This window comes from Sorex fumeus, unplaced genomic scaffold (assembly GCF_029834395.1).
Source record: "Sorex fumeus unplaced genomic scaffold, SorFum_2.1 ptg000037l, whole genome shotgun sequence".
Lineage (NCBI taxonomy): Eukaryota > Metazoa > Chordata > Mammalia > Eulipotyphla > Soricidae > Sorex > Sorex fumeus.
Genome location: NW_026606094.1, coordinates 56977138 through 56994785, shown reverse-complemented (window position 1 = coordinate 56994785; position 17648 = coordinate 56977138). Strand labels below are relative to the sequence as shown.

At 34.2% G+C, this 17648-nt stretch overlaps 1 protein-coding gene across 1 annotated transcript in view; it reads left to right on the top strand.

Moving 5' to 3' along the window:
• The window catches only part of AGMO (alkylglycerol monooxygenase), a 322553-nt gene extending 307169 nt beyond the window's left edge, over positions 1–15384 (top strand). Inside the window, exon 13 of the mRNA XM_056118323.1 lies at positions 14679–15384. Within this exon, the coding sequence (XP_055974298.1) occupies positions 14679–14747 (69 nt within the window). The 3' untranslated portion in view covers positions 14748–15384. The remainder of the gene's footprint in view (positions 1–14678) is intronic.
• The last annotated feature ends 2264 nt before the right edge of the window (positions 15385–17648 follow it).

Here is a 17648-nt window from a genome sequence, read left to right as displayed (position 1 = left end):
TAGCCCAGGAGATTTTTCTGGCCCTCATTTATTTATGAAAATTACTAGCACATTTCCTTCGAATCCATGAAATATACCTTTTATTATTATAAAATTATATTTATTAATTTGCAGCTATATCTTCTGAAAATTCACACTGTATCAAAGCATTCTTATTACTTTATTCAATATTTAGTATTGACTACAAGTTTCTTCCAACTTTTAAAAAGTATATAATAACAAAAATTGAAGTATAATAATGCACTTTATTTGGATCATAGTTACTTACAATATTGTCGGTGATGGGGTTTTATGCATCAATGTTTTAACAACACAACTCCCACTCAAGTATGCATTTCCTCCACCACTGTCTGTGTTCCCACTCACCACACATCTTCCTGCTCTTGAAAAGTTCAATTCTGTAGATAGTTCTCAAGTGCTATTGCCTTTGTCCATTTGTTATTCCCTTACTATATTTATTGTTTTTTATCTTAATTTTTTCATTTTTAACTCACACCTGGCAATGCTCAAGGGTTTTCCTGGCTCTGCACTCAGAAATTACTCTTAGTGGTATCCCATGACCCTATAGAGTGTGAGGAATCAAACCCAGGTTGCTCATGTGCAAGGCAAATGCCTTATCTGCCCTACTATATCCCAGACCCTTGTATTCAATTTATGAGAGAGATCATTTTGTATCAACCCTTCTCTATCTGAGTAACTTCATTAAGCATGATACCTTCCAAGTCCATCCAAGTAGCAGCAAATTGCATGATTTTTTTTCTTATAGCCAGTAAATATCCTATGATAATTTTTAAGAATCTTAAAATAAATCCCCCATCTCTCCATTTCAGAGTAACAATCAACCATAAATATTTGGAGTCAGTAACTTACATCTTTAATATTTACATTTTTATAAAGAGAACTGTATAATACATTAATGGCCAAACTGCATTTATTCTAGCCTGTCCCTGCCCTGACCCCACACATTATACACACAGTATTTTCATTATGGTGACACTACTTCCTAACCACTAGAAACAAATTTTACCTCGGTAATTACTGCTGTCTTGAGAACATATCATTGTTTGCCAATAACTACAAAGTTTCTCCTTTATTTTTTATAGGATATACATACTTCTGCAAAGCTTTGTAAGAATGATTCATACAGTTAGTTTTCTGTGCCTTTTTGGTAATGACCACTATGTTTTATTTTGTTTTCAAAGATAAACCTTGTCTGTCTTAGCTTGAAATCTGGACAACAAAGCCCCCAAAGGTCAACTTTTTTCTAGGGATATTATGGATTCTGAATGTTCTGATTCTTGATCCAGAAGTGTAGTACTGTCCAGATCCAGTGTTTCTAGAGATGCCAAAGACCATTTCAATGATACCCAGAATCAACAGTTCCATACCTGGCTGGAAGAGAGCGGGGGCATTGGTGACGTGGGGTGCCAAAGGGGAGAAACATACCCAAAGATGAACTGAAGGGATCTACCTACAAAGCATAAAGTTCAGCCCTTTGAATTATGTATACTTACCAATGAGTTAGAGTCAACTATTGAATTTCTGGAATATATTATGTGTGATATTTGAGTAACAAATACAAACAGTGGGAACTTTAAACACCATGTTCTTAGAAATGGAAGTTTTCAAACAACTTATTCAAAATTATAGGTATCCAATAAAAATATACCCTACCTTGTAGGAAAACTATATTGCCCTAAATAATTATATCTCCACACTTTTAATGACTAATTTTGTTATGATCAATGAGAACGAGCTGTAACCCTCAAATCTCATTGCAAATTCAGATTTAAGATCCACATCTTCTACCTTATCACTCTATTTTTAGTTTATTGAATTTTTAGCAAGAATATAATATTCTTCAATAGTATTTTATATATACTAATGACACAGAATGTCATGGGTACTTTAGTGGTGGTGGGATGTAGTAAATTCATATATTGATCTTATAAAGTTGAACATTTTGTAAGTAACTAAACTATAATTTTTAAAAGTGCATTAATTTTCTTAAAATTAGGGAAATAGATTTTCCCATATTCTAGATTGAGAGTCTGGAATTATTAGTAATTCCCTGGGGTAAAATAATTTGTGTTCAACTGGGCCAATTTAATGTTATTCTTTTGCCAGAGTTCTTATAAGAAGTTAAATACAATTCCATTTATTCGGTGATAGAAACATTGCTATGTTTTATACGAAATTGAGTAGATACATTACTGAAGCTCCTACTTTTTTCTTAAAATATTTGTACTGTCACTGTTACCCTGTTGTTCATCGATTTCCTTGAGCAGGCACCAGTAATGTCTCCTTCGTCCTAACCCTGAGATTTTAGAAAGTGCCACATTCGAGGCTCTTTCAGGGTCAGGAGAATGAGACCCATCATTGCTACTGTTTTTTTGACCTGGTGAATACTCCATGGGGAGTTTGCCAGACTCTGCCGTGTGGGCCGGATACTTTTGGTAGCCTACCAAGTTCTCCAGAGTAAGAACAAGATAATAAGATGTCTTCCCAAAGCTGGGTTTTATAGTCTTTGGGTCTTGGCCATTGATGGGATTACACAGCGCTGGGGCAGTTGGTGGGTGTAACGCCTACATACTGGAAGATGGGGGATCTGGATGGAGGAGGCCCAGTCCCAATCCGAGGCTTGGAGATCTACACTCTGGGTCCTGCACACCTGGGTTCCTCTGCTGGTTCCTTCATGCTTGAGGCTCATCTGAACATGTGGAGAGTGGTCTTAAGCATGGCTGTGGCTGGAACCAAAGGATTTCAGCTGCTGGGGCTCTGCTCGGGGTGGGGATGGAAACTTAACCCAGCCTCCTCCCAGGAGCCCCGGAGAGGACAGCCAGGCGCGGAGGCAGGAGATGTTTGTACACAAATATATATTGTCACCAAGAAATAGCACTAATGGTGATGGATTTTCATTTGTCATTTATACAATTGAATGAATTTTATAAGCACCAAACATCAGAACAAAAAATCATTGTCTGGTTGGAAGCCTGTTTCAGGGGCTAGGAGAGAAGGTAGTTGGGACAGAGAAGGGGCCATTTTAACAATGCTGGTTGAAAGGGATTGCTTCAGATAGAAGATGTTCACTAAAAGTGCACAAATGACCAAATATGATGACCTCTTAGTATCTATATTGCAAATGATAATGCCCAAAAATGGGGCTGGAGCGATAGCACAGAGGGTAGGCTGTTTGCCTTGAAAGTTCGATTGCTCCGCCCCTCTTGGAGAGCCCGGCAAGCTACAGAGAGTATCTCGCCTGCATGGCAAAGCCTGGCAAGCTACCCGTGATGTATTCAATATGCCAAGCACAGTAACAATTATCACAATGGAGACTTTACTGGGCCTGCTCGAGCAAATTGATGAACAACGGGAGGACAGTGACAGTGACAATGTCCAAAAATACAGAGAGAGAGAGAGAAAGAGAGAGACAGAGACAGAGACAGAGACAGAGAGAGACAGAAAGGCAGAGAGAGACAAAGAGGAAGAAGAAGGAGGAGGAGAAGTGAAGGAGAAGGAGAAGGAGGAGAGGAGGAGAAAAGGAAGAAGGAGGAGGAGGAGGAGGGAAGGAGGAGGAGGAGAATGAAGAGGAGGAGGAGTGTCAGCCATACACCATAGGAAGGTTGGTGATGCATTGACAGGATGACAGGAGGGAAACAGGGGATATTGATGGTGGGAAATGTGTACTGGTGGAGGGATGTGTGTTAGAATATTGTATGACTGAAACGTAATCAAAGCTTTTTAACTGTATCTCAGAGTGACATGGGGTTCATTTAAAAAAAGTGGTTATACATTTATAGTATCAGCAAACTTTATCCTTGTTATATTATATATAAATATCTTCTCTAGAGTTTTGGAACTTATGTTACAATAAAAAAGAGGTCCTTACATGGGGCTGGAGCAATAGCACAGCAGGTAGGGCGTTTGCCTTGCACACACCCAACCTGGGTTCGATTCTCAGCATCCCATATGGTCCCCTGAGCACCGCCAGGTGTAATTCCTGACTGAAGAGCCAGGAGTAACCCCTGTGCATTGCTGGGTGTGACCCAAAAAGCAAAAAAAAAAATAGGTCCTTACATCATATTCCATTAGTAAACTTTATTTCGTTATTTGCATATAACAAGAGTTTAAAATAGAATTTTACAATATATGGCAATGAAAAGGAAACTGTTCGTAATGTAAGTAGATAATTCAACATAAGACTACCTAGGTTGTGGGGAAATTTATAAATCAAGTGGTTTAAGTGCACATTTTTAACTCTATTTCATAAGAAAAAAGAATATATATACTTTATATATACATATTCTATATATACATATATATATATATACTTGTCCTTGGAATGTGGAAGGTTCCTATTTTTTCAGTTCTTTTCTTAGAAATTTGTACCACATCTCCTTTAATAACTATTAATGATCCTTTAATAATCTTTTCTTTCATAATTAAAGCTATTGTTAGTAATATTATCATCATAGTCATCCTTATCATCATCTTTGTTGTTTGGATTAGAGAAGATATAGAGGCTGGGTACAGGCTCGTACCTTTGTTAGGGCACAAAAAAAAATATGCCCTTTGAAAGTTTGTAGTGTTTACTTAATCAGTACCTAAATTGCCAAGCCTTATTGAAAACAGCTGGGTGCCTGCTGCCTGCCTTTTGCTTTTTTGGAACCATTGCCAGAACAGGTAGTCAAAAATGGAAAGTAAGGGAAAATTTCACCGTTGCGGTTGACTCTCAGGAAAGCAGCTGTGGCTTCTTTAGGAAGCAGTCATTGTTTCCCATGGCTAAAACTATATGCCCTCGGGTCCAGTTCGGCATGAGTAGCCTATTAGGATGCAGTTTATGACTTAGGACTTATGGGAGAAACCATTTGGGCATTCCCATCTCTGGCAGAACTTGGAGAGAAATCGCTCAAGCTGTAAGCCATATGTGGACTGCTGGCCTTCTATTTAGCCTACTCTGGGAGGTTTCCATTCACTGGGGCTCTAATCATCTCTTTGACACAAGAAAAAGAGTACAAAGGGATCTCCAAACATACCTTTTCATGATATACTGTCCTCTTTTTCAAAGCAAACATCCCTATTATTTCTGTAAACACAGTGTTTACTTGCTAAAAAAGAAATTACTTCTTAAGAAACTTCTTTTGTTTCATAAATAATGGACAGTTAAACAAAAGTTTTAGTAGCATGTTAAAAATCCTGGATTTGCTGCTGGCTTGGATGTGTTTTTCATGCATGCTGCTCAGATGCTTTTCCAGAGTAAAGGTTTTGTAATCAAGTGTTAAAAATTAATATCCATATGGGGTGACCTATACACATTTACATCAGAGCTAACTAAACACCAGCAGATAGCTTTTGCTATTTAAGATACACTAAGGATCATTTTACAGATTTAATAGGATTATTTGACAAAAAGAGCTACTCATTCATTTTCTATAAAAATGTCACTTTACTAGACTAGGTCTCAATCTTTATAATATTTGTTGAAATGGTTTATTTATAATATATGCCTTACATTCAATATAAATAGATATAAATATTAGAAAACTATAATTATATTTTAGATTAAATATTATATTTATTAAAACTAATCAGAGAGTACTGTAAGGAGACTGCAGAGTCATGATAAATCTAGCAATGATATATTTTAATCTTTTAGTTTCAAAATATATATCAATCAGGAGGATAGTTTTGAGACCATATTGGGCATACCTAGGGAAACTAAGTAATCTTATTGTTATATTCATGAACTATTTGCACAAAAATGAATAATGAATGTAAAAATGAAATTTAATCAATGAATTTTAATTGAATTATCTTATACTTCAAAAAATACACCTCTTTTTTAAAAGAAGGGTATTTTAAATGATTTTTCACACCACTAATATTCAAGCACTTATTTTTTCTTGTTTTTAATTGTAAATATATAGAGCTGTAACAGGCTATTTTTAAATGGTTTCACTGGCATATTGTACTTTTTGTTTCTTTGTTTTGATGGACAAAAGTTTTGTCCATAAAATTTAAAAACTTGACTTGATTGGAAATAAGAGAAATATTATTAGTGCAAAATAGATTCTCTCTATAATATGTCTTTTATAAAATATTACTCTGTCGAATGCTCAAGATCCATCCTAACATCTCAGATATTTTCATCCTTATTTGTTCGATGTTTTTGCATATGCATTTTTCTATAAAGGTGATTACTTATAATCATGAAGTTATAAAGTTTCTTATCCATTTATAACATTAAGAACTTAGATTAGTAGAACAAATATATAACCAATCTTTAGTTTACACCAGGTGCATATTCTGGCCATGCTAGTTATATAATTCATGTCTAATCACTTTTGGTAACTAATCAGTTTTTCTCTGTGTGTTGTTAACTGGGCTAATTTGGGGGTTTTTTTTGTAACTTTGTATTTCACAAAATCAAACAATTATAATAAGGACAAAAAAACTAAACTAAAAATGTTTGAGAAGGAAGACTATATATTAAAATAATGTTTTGAGAAAACCAGAAAATCAACATAAATTGTAGCAAGGATCTAGTAAGTAGTCAAAGTCAATTCTTGAAGCCATGCATTTAGAATAAAGTTTGGTAATACAGGAAAGTACAAAATCATATATCTATAAAGACACTTATTCATAACTTTGAATTCATTGAAAAATCCACAGATGTTTTGAGAAATGTAGCATCTATTTTCACTTTATGCTAATTATGATTTATACAATTTTTACCAGATGGGTTTTCATGCACAGTAGCTAATTTGTGCCAACTGTCTTCAAGTATATCCTTTAAACTGTAGGTAGGTTTTCAAAACACCTCTAATCTTACTAGTGTTTGTGGCTTTAAAATGTTATTTTTGAGGGGGTCAGAGAGATAGTACAATGTGTAGGATGATTGAGCAAACATGTTGTAGGGTCACCCGAGCCCACCAGAAGTGATTATTGAGTGAAGAGTCAGAAATTAAGCCCTGAGCACCACTGGTTGGGACCACAAAACAAAAAAATAAATGAATAATTAAATATAATATTATCCTGAGAAGTCAAATATGGTCTGAATTCACAATAGTATATTTTATAGGAGTGTTGTTGAAAGAGATACATACTTTTAGCAAAGTTTATAGAATAAATTATTCCACATATTGAAAGGTGATCTTAATCATACCTGAGCAGCAATAAGTTATTCCAGTAAAAGTTTATGCATTTGCTGTTTAAATTAACTGAGTGCCTTTTTTAAATTAAGTATCAAGATGCCATGACTTACATTGTTGTGTTCCAGGAATACACTGTTCCAACACTAATGCCACCAACAGTATCCCCTCTTTTTTACAGATATCACAAGTCAGGTTCCCTCCCACCCCTCAGCCTGCCTCCTTGGCAAGGCACAATTTTAAGTTTGATCGTTTTTTGGTTCTCATTCCTTCAGTATAATTGGCTCTTTAGTTTATATGTGTATATCTATTTTTTCCCATTGGTATGACTTTCAATATTTTGTATATGTATTACATTTTTACTTATTTATTGTTTTATTTTATTTTTTTTTTAGTGAGACACCATGAGGTACAGTTATAGACTTACAAACTTTCATGTTTGGGTTTCAGTTATACAATGATCAAGTACCGATCCCTCCACCAGTGCCCATTCTCCACCATCAATGAACCCAGTAGCCCTTTTACCCCCCCAACCCCATCCCACCCCACCCCACCACGCCTCTGTGGCAGGGCATTCCCCTTTACTCTCTCTTTCCTTTAAGGTGTTGTGGTTTGCAGTAGAGCTATTGAGTGGCCAACATGTCCGGTCTATAGTCTACTTTCAGCATGCATCTCGCATCCCAAGCTAGTCCTCCAAACACCCTTTACTTTGTGTTCCCTTCTCTATCTGAGCTATTTTCCCCCAGCATGTGCTGCCGGTTTTCAAGCCATGGAGCAGACCTCCTGGTACTTATTCAGCTATTCTTGGGTGCATACACTGCATATCAACACATTATTTTGCTATAATGTTAAGATAATTTGTCACAACTAAGTAGTAAAACTGGGAAATATATGACTTTTCAGAATTTAGCTATCTAAAAATAACTTTGCATCCTGTCTGTTTTTTTAAATAATGTGTTCAGTACATGTTTATTATATGCTTCTTTAAAATCGATATTAATATAGGTACTTATTAATATATGTAATATATGTAACTTTTAATATAGGGGCCAGGGAGTTAACTAAAATATCTGGAGCATGTGTTTGCCATGCGCAGGGCCCCGGGCCCATGCCTGGCACCACATGCCTCCCAAGCATTGCTAAGCTTAATAATGGTGCCCAATAAATTATAAGGTAACAAAAACAAGAAGGACTTTACCATACTTACTTTAAAAGTAAATAGTCATACATTTTCATTAGACCACATTAAAATAGTTGTATTTATATCTAGTTTTGAAAAGGTATAAATATGCACATTGAAAGGAAACAACACTACAACACTTCAGATAATGTGTGGTTTCTATATATTATCTTCTTCAAACTTTCTAATTGTTTGCCTTTGACTCGTATTATTTTGATCTTTTTTTTCTGCTTCAAGTTAAGTCATTTCTTTTAGCTGGTATTTTCAAACTACTTCTGCAAACTTCTACAGGGGGAAAAATGGTCTCACTCATATCTTTATGATGTTTTAAATTTTAGAGGCCCCTATGTGCATTTGTGTTCTATTTGTACTCCAGTTCTGTTTGTGTTTATTTGTTCTATTGCATTAATAAGAAATTTAGTTATGTTATAGTAATTTTTTGTTTGCTCTTTAAGACTATATTTGTACAATGGCCCTCTGCAAAGTTTGAATAGTATATTTAAAAAATAAAAGTTATATTAAGCAAAGAATTTATTTGATTTATATGAATAATTTCATAAAAATCTCAATTACTAGTTTAATATGTTTCTCTAAGAAAAAATTGCTTTTGCTGGGTTTGTTATAGTAGTGTTAATAACCCATTAGTTGGTATTTTGTGATCTCATTAATGTCAGAAAAATAATTTTAAGTGAAAATATACTTATATATACAAAATGTGAACAGGTTTGTTAGAGATATAATATGGATATATGTTACAGCAAATTAGTACAAAATTATAAATGTATCTGAAAATTTGCACAATAAATTTGTTGAAAATTTTTAAAAAATTGAAAGTAATGAAGTCTCAAAATATTATATAAGATTTAAAATATGCCAAGTTTGTTCCTGGGCAAAGTTTAATTGGTCCAGCAATCTTAATCTATCATTTGAAAATTGACAGCTTTTTTCATTTTATCATTAATTTTTCAGATTTATTTATACTGCTACTCTGATATTGTGAATGGGAGTGAATTACATGAGGTGTTAAATATCAGTTTTTATGTTTTATTTCATTATTATATCTGGGGTTCAAATCTGCTGGTGCTTAAGGGCAGTCGACTTCTAATCCAGTGGTCAGGGATTTCTTCTAGCACTGCTGAGGGGAATATGGGTTTGAACCTGAGACCCAGCATGCAAAGCATCCACTTCAGCTTGTAGTTCTCTCCCTATATTCTAGCAAATATTTTGTATGAGAATATTTTTAAGAATGCGTGTTTGAAAATCAAAGTAAATTTGAGATGTTACAGAGATTTTTACTTTTCCTTTTGTGAGAAATTATAAAAGCAACTTAGAGCTTTCCTTATATTCCAAGTTTATCTAAAGGTAAAAAGGTAAAATGAACTTAAGTTCTCATATTTTGTCGCCATGAAAAGTTGTGAAATGTTCCTAGTTAGTTTTAAGGGAAATTGCTTACCACCCAAGTAAAAGTTCTTATCTCAATTTAGCAAAATTAAAAAGTTGATTGAGAAATTTACCAATGAACCTTTAAATCTCAAATGACAAATTCAGGCTGATAAAAGATGCCTTTGTAAACAAAGAATCAAGAAAAAGATATTACGACAGAACATTTCAAATAGGGCAATCTCAAAAATCAAGTGGTTATGTTAAGCTTGTGTTAAATAATTTCCTGGCTTAAAATTATATAAACATATATATATTTTCTTATATTTAAATAGGCAGATCTGGTTTCTCCTACATAGTTTTTTTGTAGAAAAATGTAAAAATGTATGTTCAGTTATACATATTTTTGGGTGGACATGGATAATTTGCTAATTTCTATTTCCTGTGCCAATCTAGATTTTGTTACATATTAAAGTTCCAATTTATTTCAAAATAAGAGGATAGACAGTACTGAACAATGATGAGTCATTGACATTGGAATACTGAACCAGTTACAAGCAGTGGGATAGGATTGGGAAGGCAAACAAGGATAGATGAAATGTATAAACAGTGGTGAAAAGTCAGTACCATTTTGGTGATGGTCAATTATAATAATTTTATATGTTAATACCACAAACAAAAGACTTCAATGCTATTATAATTTCATGAATATACATGGAAATATATACATACATATGTGTATATATATATATATATGTATGCAGAGAGAGACACATTTGTTTAGTCTTGGCTCACACAGAAATCACTAGGCAATTGACTCCTACAGAAATTAATACACTCTTTATACTAATTTTCATTTAACTGACTTCTCAGGATGTTTATGTACAGCTACATTTTCTGTGGGTCACTGAATGAATGAAAATCATCTTAGTTCTGATACTTAGCAGTTCTGTGATTTCTTGGTAAACTGCATAAGCTCCCTATGGCCTCATTAAAAACTGAATCCCCAGCCATGAGAATGAAACATCTATCCCCATTATTGCACCTAGTGCAATGAATGACTTAGACTAAACAAGGATATTCTGAAGCCTTAATATTGAATCGGAATTGTACCCCCTATTTTTATGTTTTTTTTTTTTTTTTGCCTATCTATTTAGAAGAACAGTATCTAGCTCCTGGATCGTAGAGGGGATAAGAAACTAAGAAAAAAAAACCTGCAAACTGTACATCCTCACGATTTTTAATAAGAAATTTAAAGCATTTTAAATAAGTGGAAAGTATAGGGTCTTTTGATTTTTTAATTCAGAATGAGCCCTTCAGATAAGATTTGAATGATAGTTTTTTTAAAAAAGGAAAGAATTTGTTGTGAAGTGGCAGAATAACAAAAAAACCTTGACCTAAATTGTAGTAATTATAGCAATTTTCACTCACATAATAGATCACAACTCAGTTCTTTTTATTTCTGGAGTCTTAGGTAAAAACATTCATACATTAGAAAGTGCATAAAAAGAGAATTATGACTTACTCACAAAATCTTCATGTAAATTTAGAGATCATCTGAGATCATTCTCCCTAAATATCAGTCTTCAAAAAAATCTTTGTGACCTTAAACACTAGATTCAAAACAAACAAACAAACAAACAAACCTCAGTTTGACATATTTTATTAACTTGTAAGTGGTATGTGCTAGTTGCTCTGTGACTATTAAGGATCCAAATTAAGTTATTTACCCTAATATAGTCTTATCATCTCTCTTTCACTTGAAAATTATTTTCTGTTAGACTCTCTTAACTTTCACTCATTTTCATGGACAAGTATAATTTGTGCCACAAATTAAGTACTTTTAAAAATATACCAAATTTTGGTTTTATTTTACCTGCCACCATCATGAGAAATATCATGAGGTCATTTTCCTTGAGTCAAAAGAAAAAACATCAAAACTTCTCATCGAATATATTGTGTTTAAACTGTGTGATAATCCCAATATGTCAATATTTTTTCTTTGTTTCAATTGTCTTTCTATCAATCCCACACCTTCCAGTAGCTAGACAGTTACACCCACCAACTGCCATGTAATCCCATCAACGGCCATCCAGAGACTCTAAAACCAAATTCCCGGAAGCGCACAGCCGCATTTGCTGCAGGCTACTGAGAGTATCATACCCACCTATATGCCTGACTAGGAACACCTGTAAAGGTGATTAGAGGCTACCCCAAAAGCCTCCATGCATGTCAGAGAGCCTTGCAAGCTACCAAGAGTATCCCACCCGCATGGCAGAGACTGACAAGCTACCCTGGCGTAATTGATATGTCAAAAACAGTAATAATAAATGGTCCTCATTCCCCTGACCTTGAGGAAGTCCCCAGTATGTCATTGGGCTACACTTACACGTGACAGGGATGAATGGAGAGGTTACTGGGCCTGCTCAAACGAATTGAGGAACAACGGGGTGATAGTGATAGTTTCTTTGTTTCAATTGTCTTTAGTATTGAAATTTTAAATATCATAAATGTTTAGTTAAAAGAACTACATAAATTTGAAGAAAGTTATCAAATTGCTTAATGTAACATACTGGTTTTGAGCAAAAAAATCAAAAGGTTCACAAGAAACTGAATGGTAATGAAATCTAACTATTAGTGTTTTGAGGGGGCCGGGTTCGATTCCTCCGCCCCTCTTGGAGAGCCCGGCAAGCTACCGAGAGTATCTTGCCCACATGGCAAAGCCTGGCAAGCTACCCATGACGTATTCAATATGCCAAACACAGTAACAACAAGTCTCAAAAAAATGGAGATGTTACTGGGCCCGCTCAAGCAAATCGATGAACACTGGGAAGACTGTTTGTTTGTTTGTTGTTTATTATAATTATCATTTAATAATGATTTTATTAAACAAAATTGCCACAGTTCTTAATATGATTTGTGAATTTTTGACTGATCTCAATGAAAGACTTTGATTTTACATTACCCCAGAATGTTCTCCATGTCTCTATCATATTACTTGTCATTGCTTATTTTGTGAACATATATGTATATATATCATACATTATGCACATGTTTATATGTTTCTTTATACTTAATGAGAAATTTGAAAAAATGAAAGATAAGTATCATTAAAGAATTATTTCTTTTGAATTCGGATATATAGTACAGGAGTTAAGACAAAGGCTTTACCTATGATCAATTCCATTTCAATCCCTGACACTGCATTTGGTTCCCCCAAGTACTGTCAGTAGAGACTCCCAAGCACTGAATCAAGAGTAATCCCTGATCATAGCTGCATGTCTCAAAAAACAAAAATAAAATAAAGGAATTATTCCTTTCTGGGGAAATGTGATCACTCATATGATGAACTGTACTAGATAATACTGATTAAAGTTTATCACTGCTGTTCCATCTCATATTGCTTTAATATGAAATGAACTGACATGTATATATATATATACACTTGTACACATGGTTAAAATGAAATGTATAATGTATAATATATAAATTATATGTAGCATATTGTAAATCCACCATGGATTCCTGCTGAGGATGACACTATAATATTTATAGGATCATTAGAAGTCACAAATTTTATCTGAAAAATTTATTAGGAATGAGTTATTAAGAAAAAAATGAAATCAAAAGAATAGGTGGGGGGGGAGAGAATTTAAGTTGAAGAGCACATGGCTAGCACATGCTAGGAATAGGGCAAGGTGTGGCCCTAGTGACACATTATACCACTAGGCTGAGCATTGAACATTTTGGCTTCAACACTGGGCTGAAGATTGCCAGGAGTGTCTCAGGGCCTCCTTGAGGACCATTGAGAGGAAGGAAGGAAGGAAGGAAGGAAGGAAGGAAGGAAGGAAGGAAGGAAGGAAGGAAGGAAGGAAGGGAGGGAGGGAGGGAGGGAGGGAGGGAGGAAGGAAGGGAGGGAGGGATTATGTTCAATGAACTTGAAGGACTTCTTGTGGTTAATTTTATATTCAGTCTTGAAGAGAGTTTGGCAGTTACTCAATCATATATATATATATTTTGTTGACTTTTTAAAATTTTGGGTTCCACATCGAACAGTGCTCAGGACACACTCCTGGTTCCATGCTCAGGGTTTACTCCTGGCAGTGCTTGGAGCATCATACATAATGCCAGAGTTACTAGGAGAAAGCACCTCAGTATTCAATCTCTACAGCCCCTTTTCACAAGTTTTGAGACAGTGACAGAGAGAGAGAGAGAGACAGAGACAGAAGGAGATCATTAGAGTTAGATAAGTAGAATTTAGTTAGTTTGTATAAAATTCATTGAATGTTGGATCACATTGACTTAGGAAAATCTTTTAATTTTGATAATGTTTTTATTTCTCCTTTTCCAAAGACTTCTTAAACTGTATAAATGATTTTCTTAAATACAGCATATAGAGCATGCAGTTGGGCTGGAGCAATAGCACAGCGGGTAGGGCGTTTGCCTTGCACACAGCCGATAAGACTGACCTGGGTTCGATTCCTTCACCCCTCTCGGAGAGCCCGGCAAGCTACCAAGAGTATCTTGCCCAAACTGCAAAGCCTGGCAAGCTACTCATGACCTATTCAATATGCCAAACACAGAAACAACAAGTCTCCCAATGAAGATGTTACTGGGCCCACTTGAGCAAAATCAATGAACAACTGGAGGACAGTGCTACAGTGCAGAGCATGCAGTATATCCAAAAGTCAGAAGAAAGTTGTTACATTAAATCTATGTATATATTGTATATATATATAATGTAGCAATGCATGTATATACATGAGTACATATACTCACAAATCTAGTCATTGTGTTTTAAGCTCCATTGATTAAGTCATTGAACAACTGCTAGATTCAATTTAAATAAATTGAATGTCTAAGATGTTTATGTTCATTTTCCTCATGAACAATATTTTTAACTCAGTTGAACAAATGTATTGATTCAATTTTAATTGTGTTTTTCTCTTTGTCTTTTATTTTTTCAGATGTTTTTTTCCATCTGTATTGCTTTCTGGGGAGTAAAGAGCGTGAAGCAGCTTGTCTCCGGTTCTTGAAAATAACTTGTTTGTGCATAAATCCTTTGTTTCAATCAGTTGTTCACAATCTCAGTGCATTACTACTGCCCATGGAAATATAACCATTATCTGGAAAGATTATATAAAACAGTTTCGAATGAAAGTCTCATACTTATTTACTCTTGCTTGCTTCTAAGTTATTTTCTGTTAACATTTTAAAAAATAAGCTACATTCTTTTTATTATGACTGATGAAAAAATTATTTCAAATATGATGATGAATTTTACTGCTAAATCAATGAGAATAAAATAGGAAGGGAAAATTTTTAAAAAGTGAAGAATTTATTTGCATTGATCTGACAAATTTTTCTCTGCTGTTTGAGAAAACTATGCTATGCTACAATTTGTCAAATAAAATAAATAATATTAGATGTCTTCCTAAGGCTATTTTTACCTTATAAAAACTAATTATGTAAGAAACTGCAATAGAGAAAAAGATATCACTGAAATTAAAATGAATAGAACTTGTCAGAATTTATTTATTCAGCAGTTTAATTTGTGATACATATTTAATAAGTTTTCCCAATTTGTTTTGGTGATTAAGTAGCATGCAGTAATACTCTGTTTTATTTTCAATTGTCACAATAATATCAATAAAAATCTAAAATTTTGCTAGACCTGTGTCTACATTATTTATTGGGAATCTGAAAGTCTTCAAGCATTTCATTTGGAATTGACTAACAATGATTATTGGGATAAGATTCAGAGAGGTTTAAAGAAAAATGAAAAAGAAAAACAACTAGATTTTTTTTATGTTTGCTTCGTTTCTTTTCTGAGATTTAAGGTTATAATTTAAATAACGGGCTGGATCAATAGCACACCTGGTAGGGCATTTGCCTTGCACGAGGCTGACCCAGGTTTGCTTCTTCCATCCGTCTCGGAGAGCCCAGCAAGCTACCTAGAGTATCTCGCCCACACAGCAAAGCCTGGCGAGCTCCCTGTGGCGTATTTGATATGCCCCAAACAGTTACAACAAGTCTCACAATGGAGACGTTACTGGTGCCTGCTTGAGCAAATCGATGAACAACAGGAGGACTGTGCTACAGTGCTAATTTAAATAATAAAAATTATTATCAATAAAACAAGTTGTCTTTCATTCATCATTTGATCTTTGTTTATATTTATAATTATGCTAAAGAGACTGTTCAGTTGGTTACTTGGTTACCCTTTCTTTTCTTTTTTGGCATACTCAGATATATGCTCAGAGAAAGTGCTCACATAAGGAATCACTTCGGGTAGTGTTTGAGAGACCACATGAAATGTCAGGAATAAAATCTTGAATCAGCTACATGCAAGGCAAGTGCTTTACCTTACCTGATGTACTATCTCTCCAGCCTTTAACTTCATTTTATTAAGATGTTATATGAACTTAAAAAGAGAAAAAAATGAAACCTTTGAAATAATTCGATGGCAGCTATTTTTGTGGGTTTATGACATGGCATTACAGCACGCATAGTCTTAAAATTGAAAAAGCAGAGAAAGTAAAATTTTACATGATGGAAAAATTAACAAATTATATCACAAGCATAAGATGTAGGGAATTGGCTTTGCTTCATTCAACTTTTATAATTCTTAATTTAACACAGAACTAGAGCAAATACTTAAGCCCATAACAAATATTAAACCCTACTTGGCCTCTTACCCATTTTTTTTTTTTGGCTGAATTTTGCTTCTGTGGAGCAGTTTTAAAGCAGGGAGCCCTCTGCTGGTTTGAAATTGCCAAATGTATATAAAGAAAACTCAAACCAAGATCCACATTTTCAAAGTTTTTGCTACACCATTTAGAAGTGACAAAGAAGAGATGTTTCAAAAATCTTCAAATATGGTTTTTGTATGTAAGATTGTATAATGATTTTTCCATTAGTCATAAGGAAATATTTTTGAAAATTATTGTGAATTCAAGTGGCCTAAAATTTAATAATTGTAATGAAGTTTAACATTATAAAAGATACTTCTGTGGGAAAGTTCCATTTTATTTAGGTAAATGTAAATTTAACAATATCCCTTTTCTCTTTCAGAAGTCATTGTGATTATGAATGATTTTTCTTTTTGGGACATATATGTTTTCTAGTTTCAAAATTTTAGCTCTCTGAAAGTGGAAGGATTCCTAGATAAGAAGAGTTCTGTGGATCTGTGTGCATTAACTAGGATATTCTATTTTCACCTACAATCTTGCTAATTTTCCAGTCCAGTTTTCTCTTGCCCAGCACTAATACATGTTGACAGACCTTATTGCTATTACTAATGTTGTAAATTGATTTTGAGTAATACCATATAATTTATGCTTATTCTTGATTGAAAACACTTTTACTCCCTCCCTCCTTCCCTTGCTCTCTCTTTCTTGCTCTATTTCTCTATCTCTCTCTAGCACCTTGTCCTCCAGAAAAAGCACTAAAATTATAGCTCCCCAATTATTTGTCACTTTAAAAAAAGTATTTGTCATTTTTAATGGAGAGAAGGAAACAAAATTTGAAAATGATTATGAAATATATCAGGTTTGCTAATCTACAGTAGGTAAGATGGGAAAGTGAGTACCTTTGTTTACTGAGTAGAACTCAAATAGCATGATTTCATTCTGTCTCTAATATCCTAGGAATTTAAGACACTCCACACCATTTACAGATCTCATGGATGTATCTTAGCCGTACAGCTCTTGCTTTACATATTTGAGACCCTGAGTTTGATCCCTGGAATCACCAAGAACTAATAATAATAATGTTTTTAGAAATAGAATTCTGACACAGTTTTGTTGTTATTTCTGTTGTTATTTTCACTGACAAATGTTTAACCATCAAGACCAGGAAACATAAAAGGGAATCAAAAAAGAAAATATAGTAAGTCTGAAGTCCCACCCTGATGTTTGTTCATCCTTTGGTGTCAT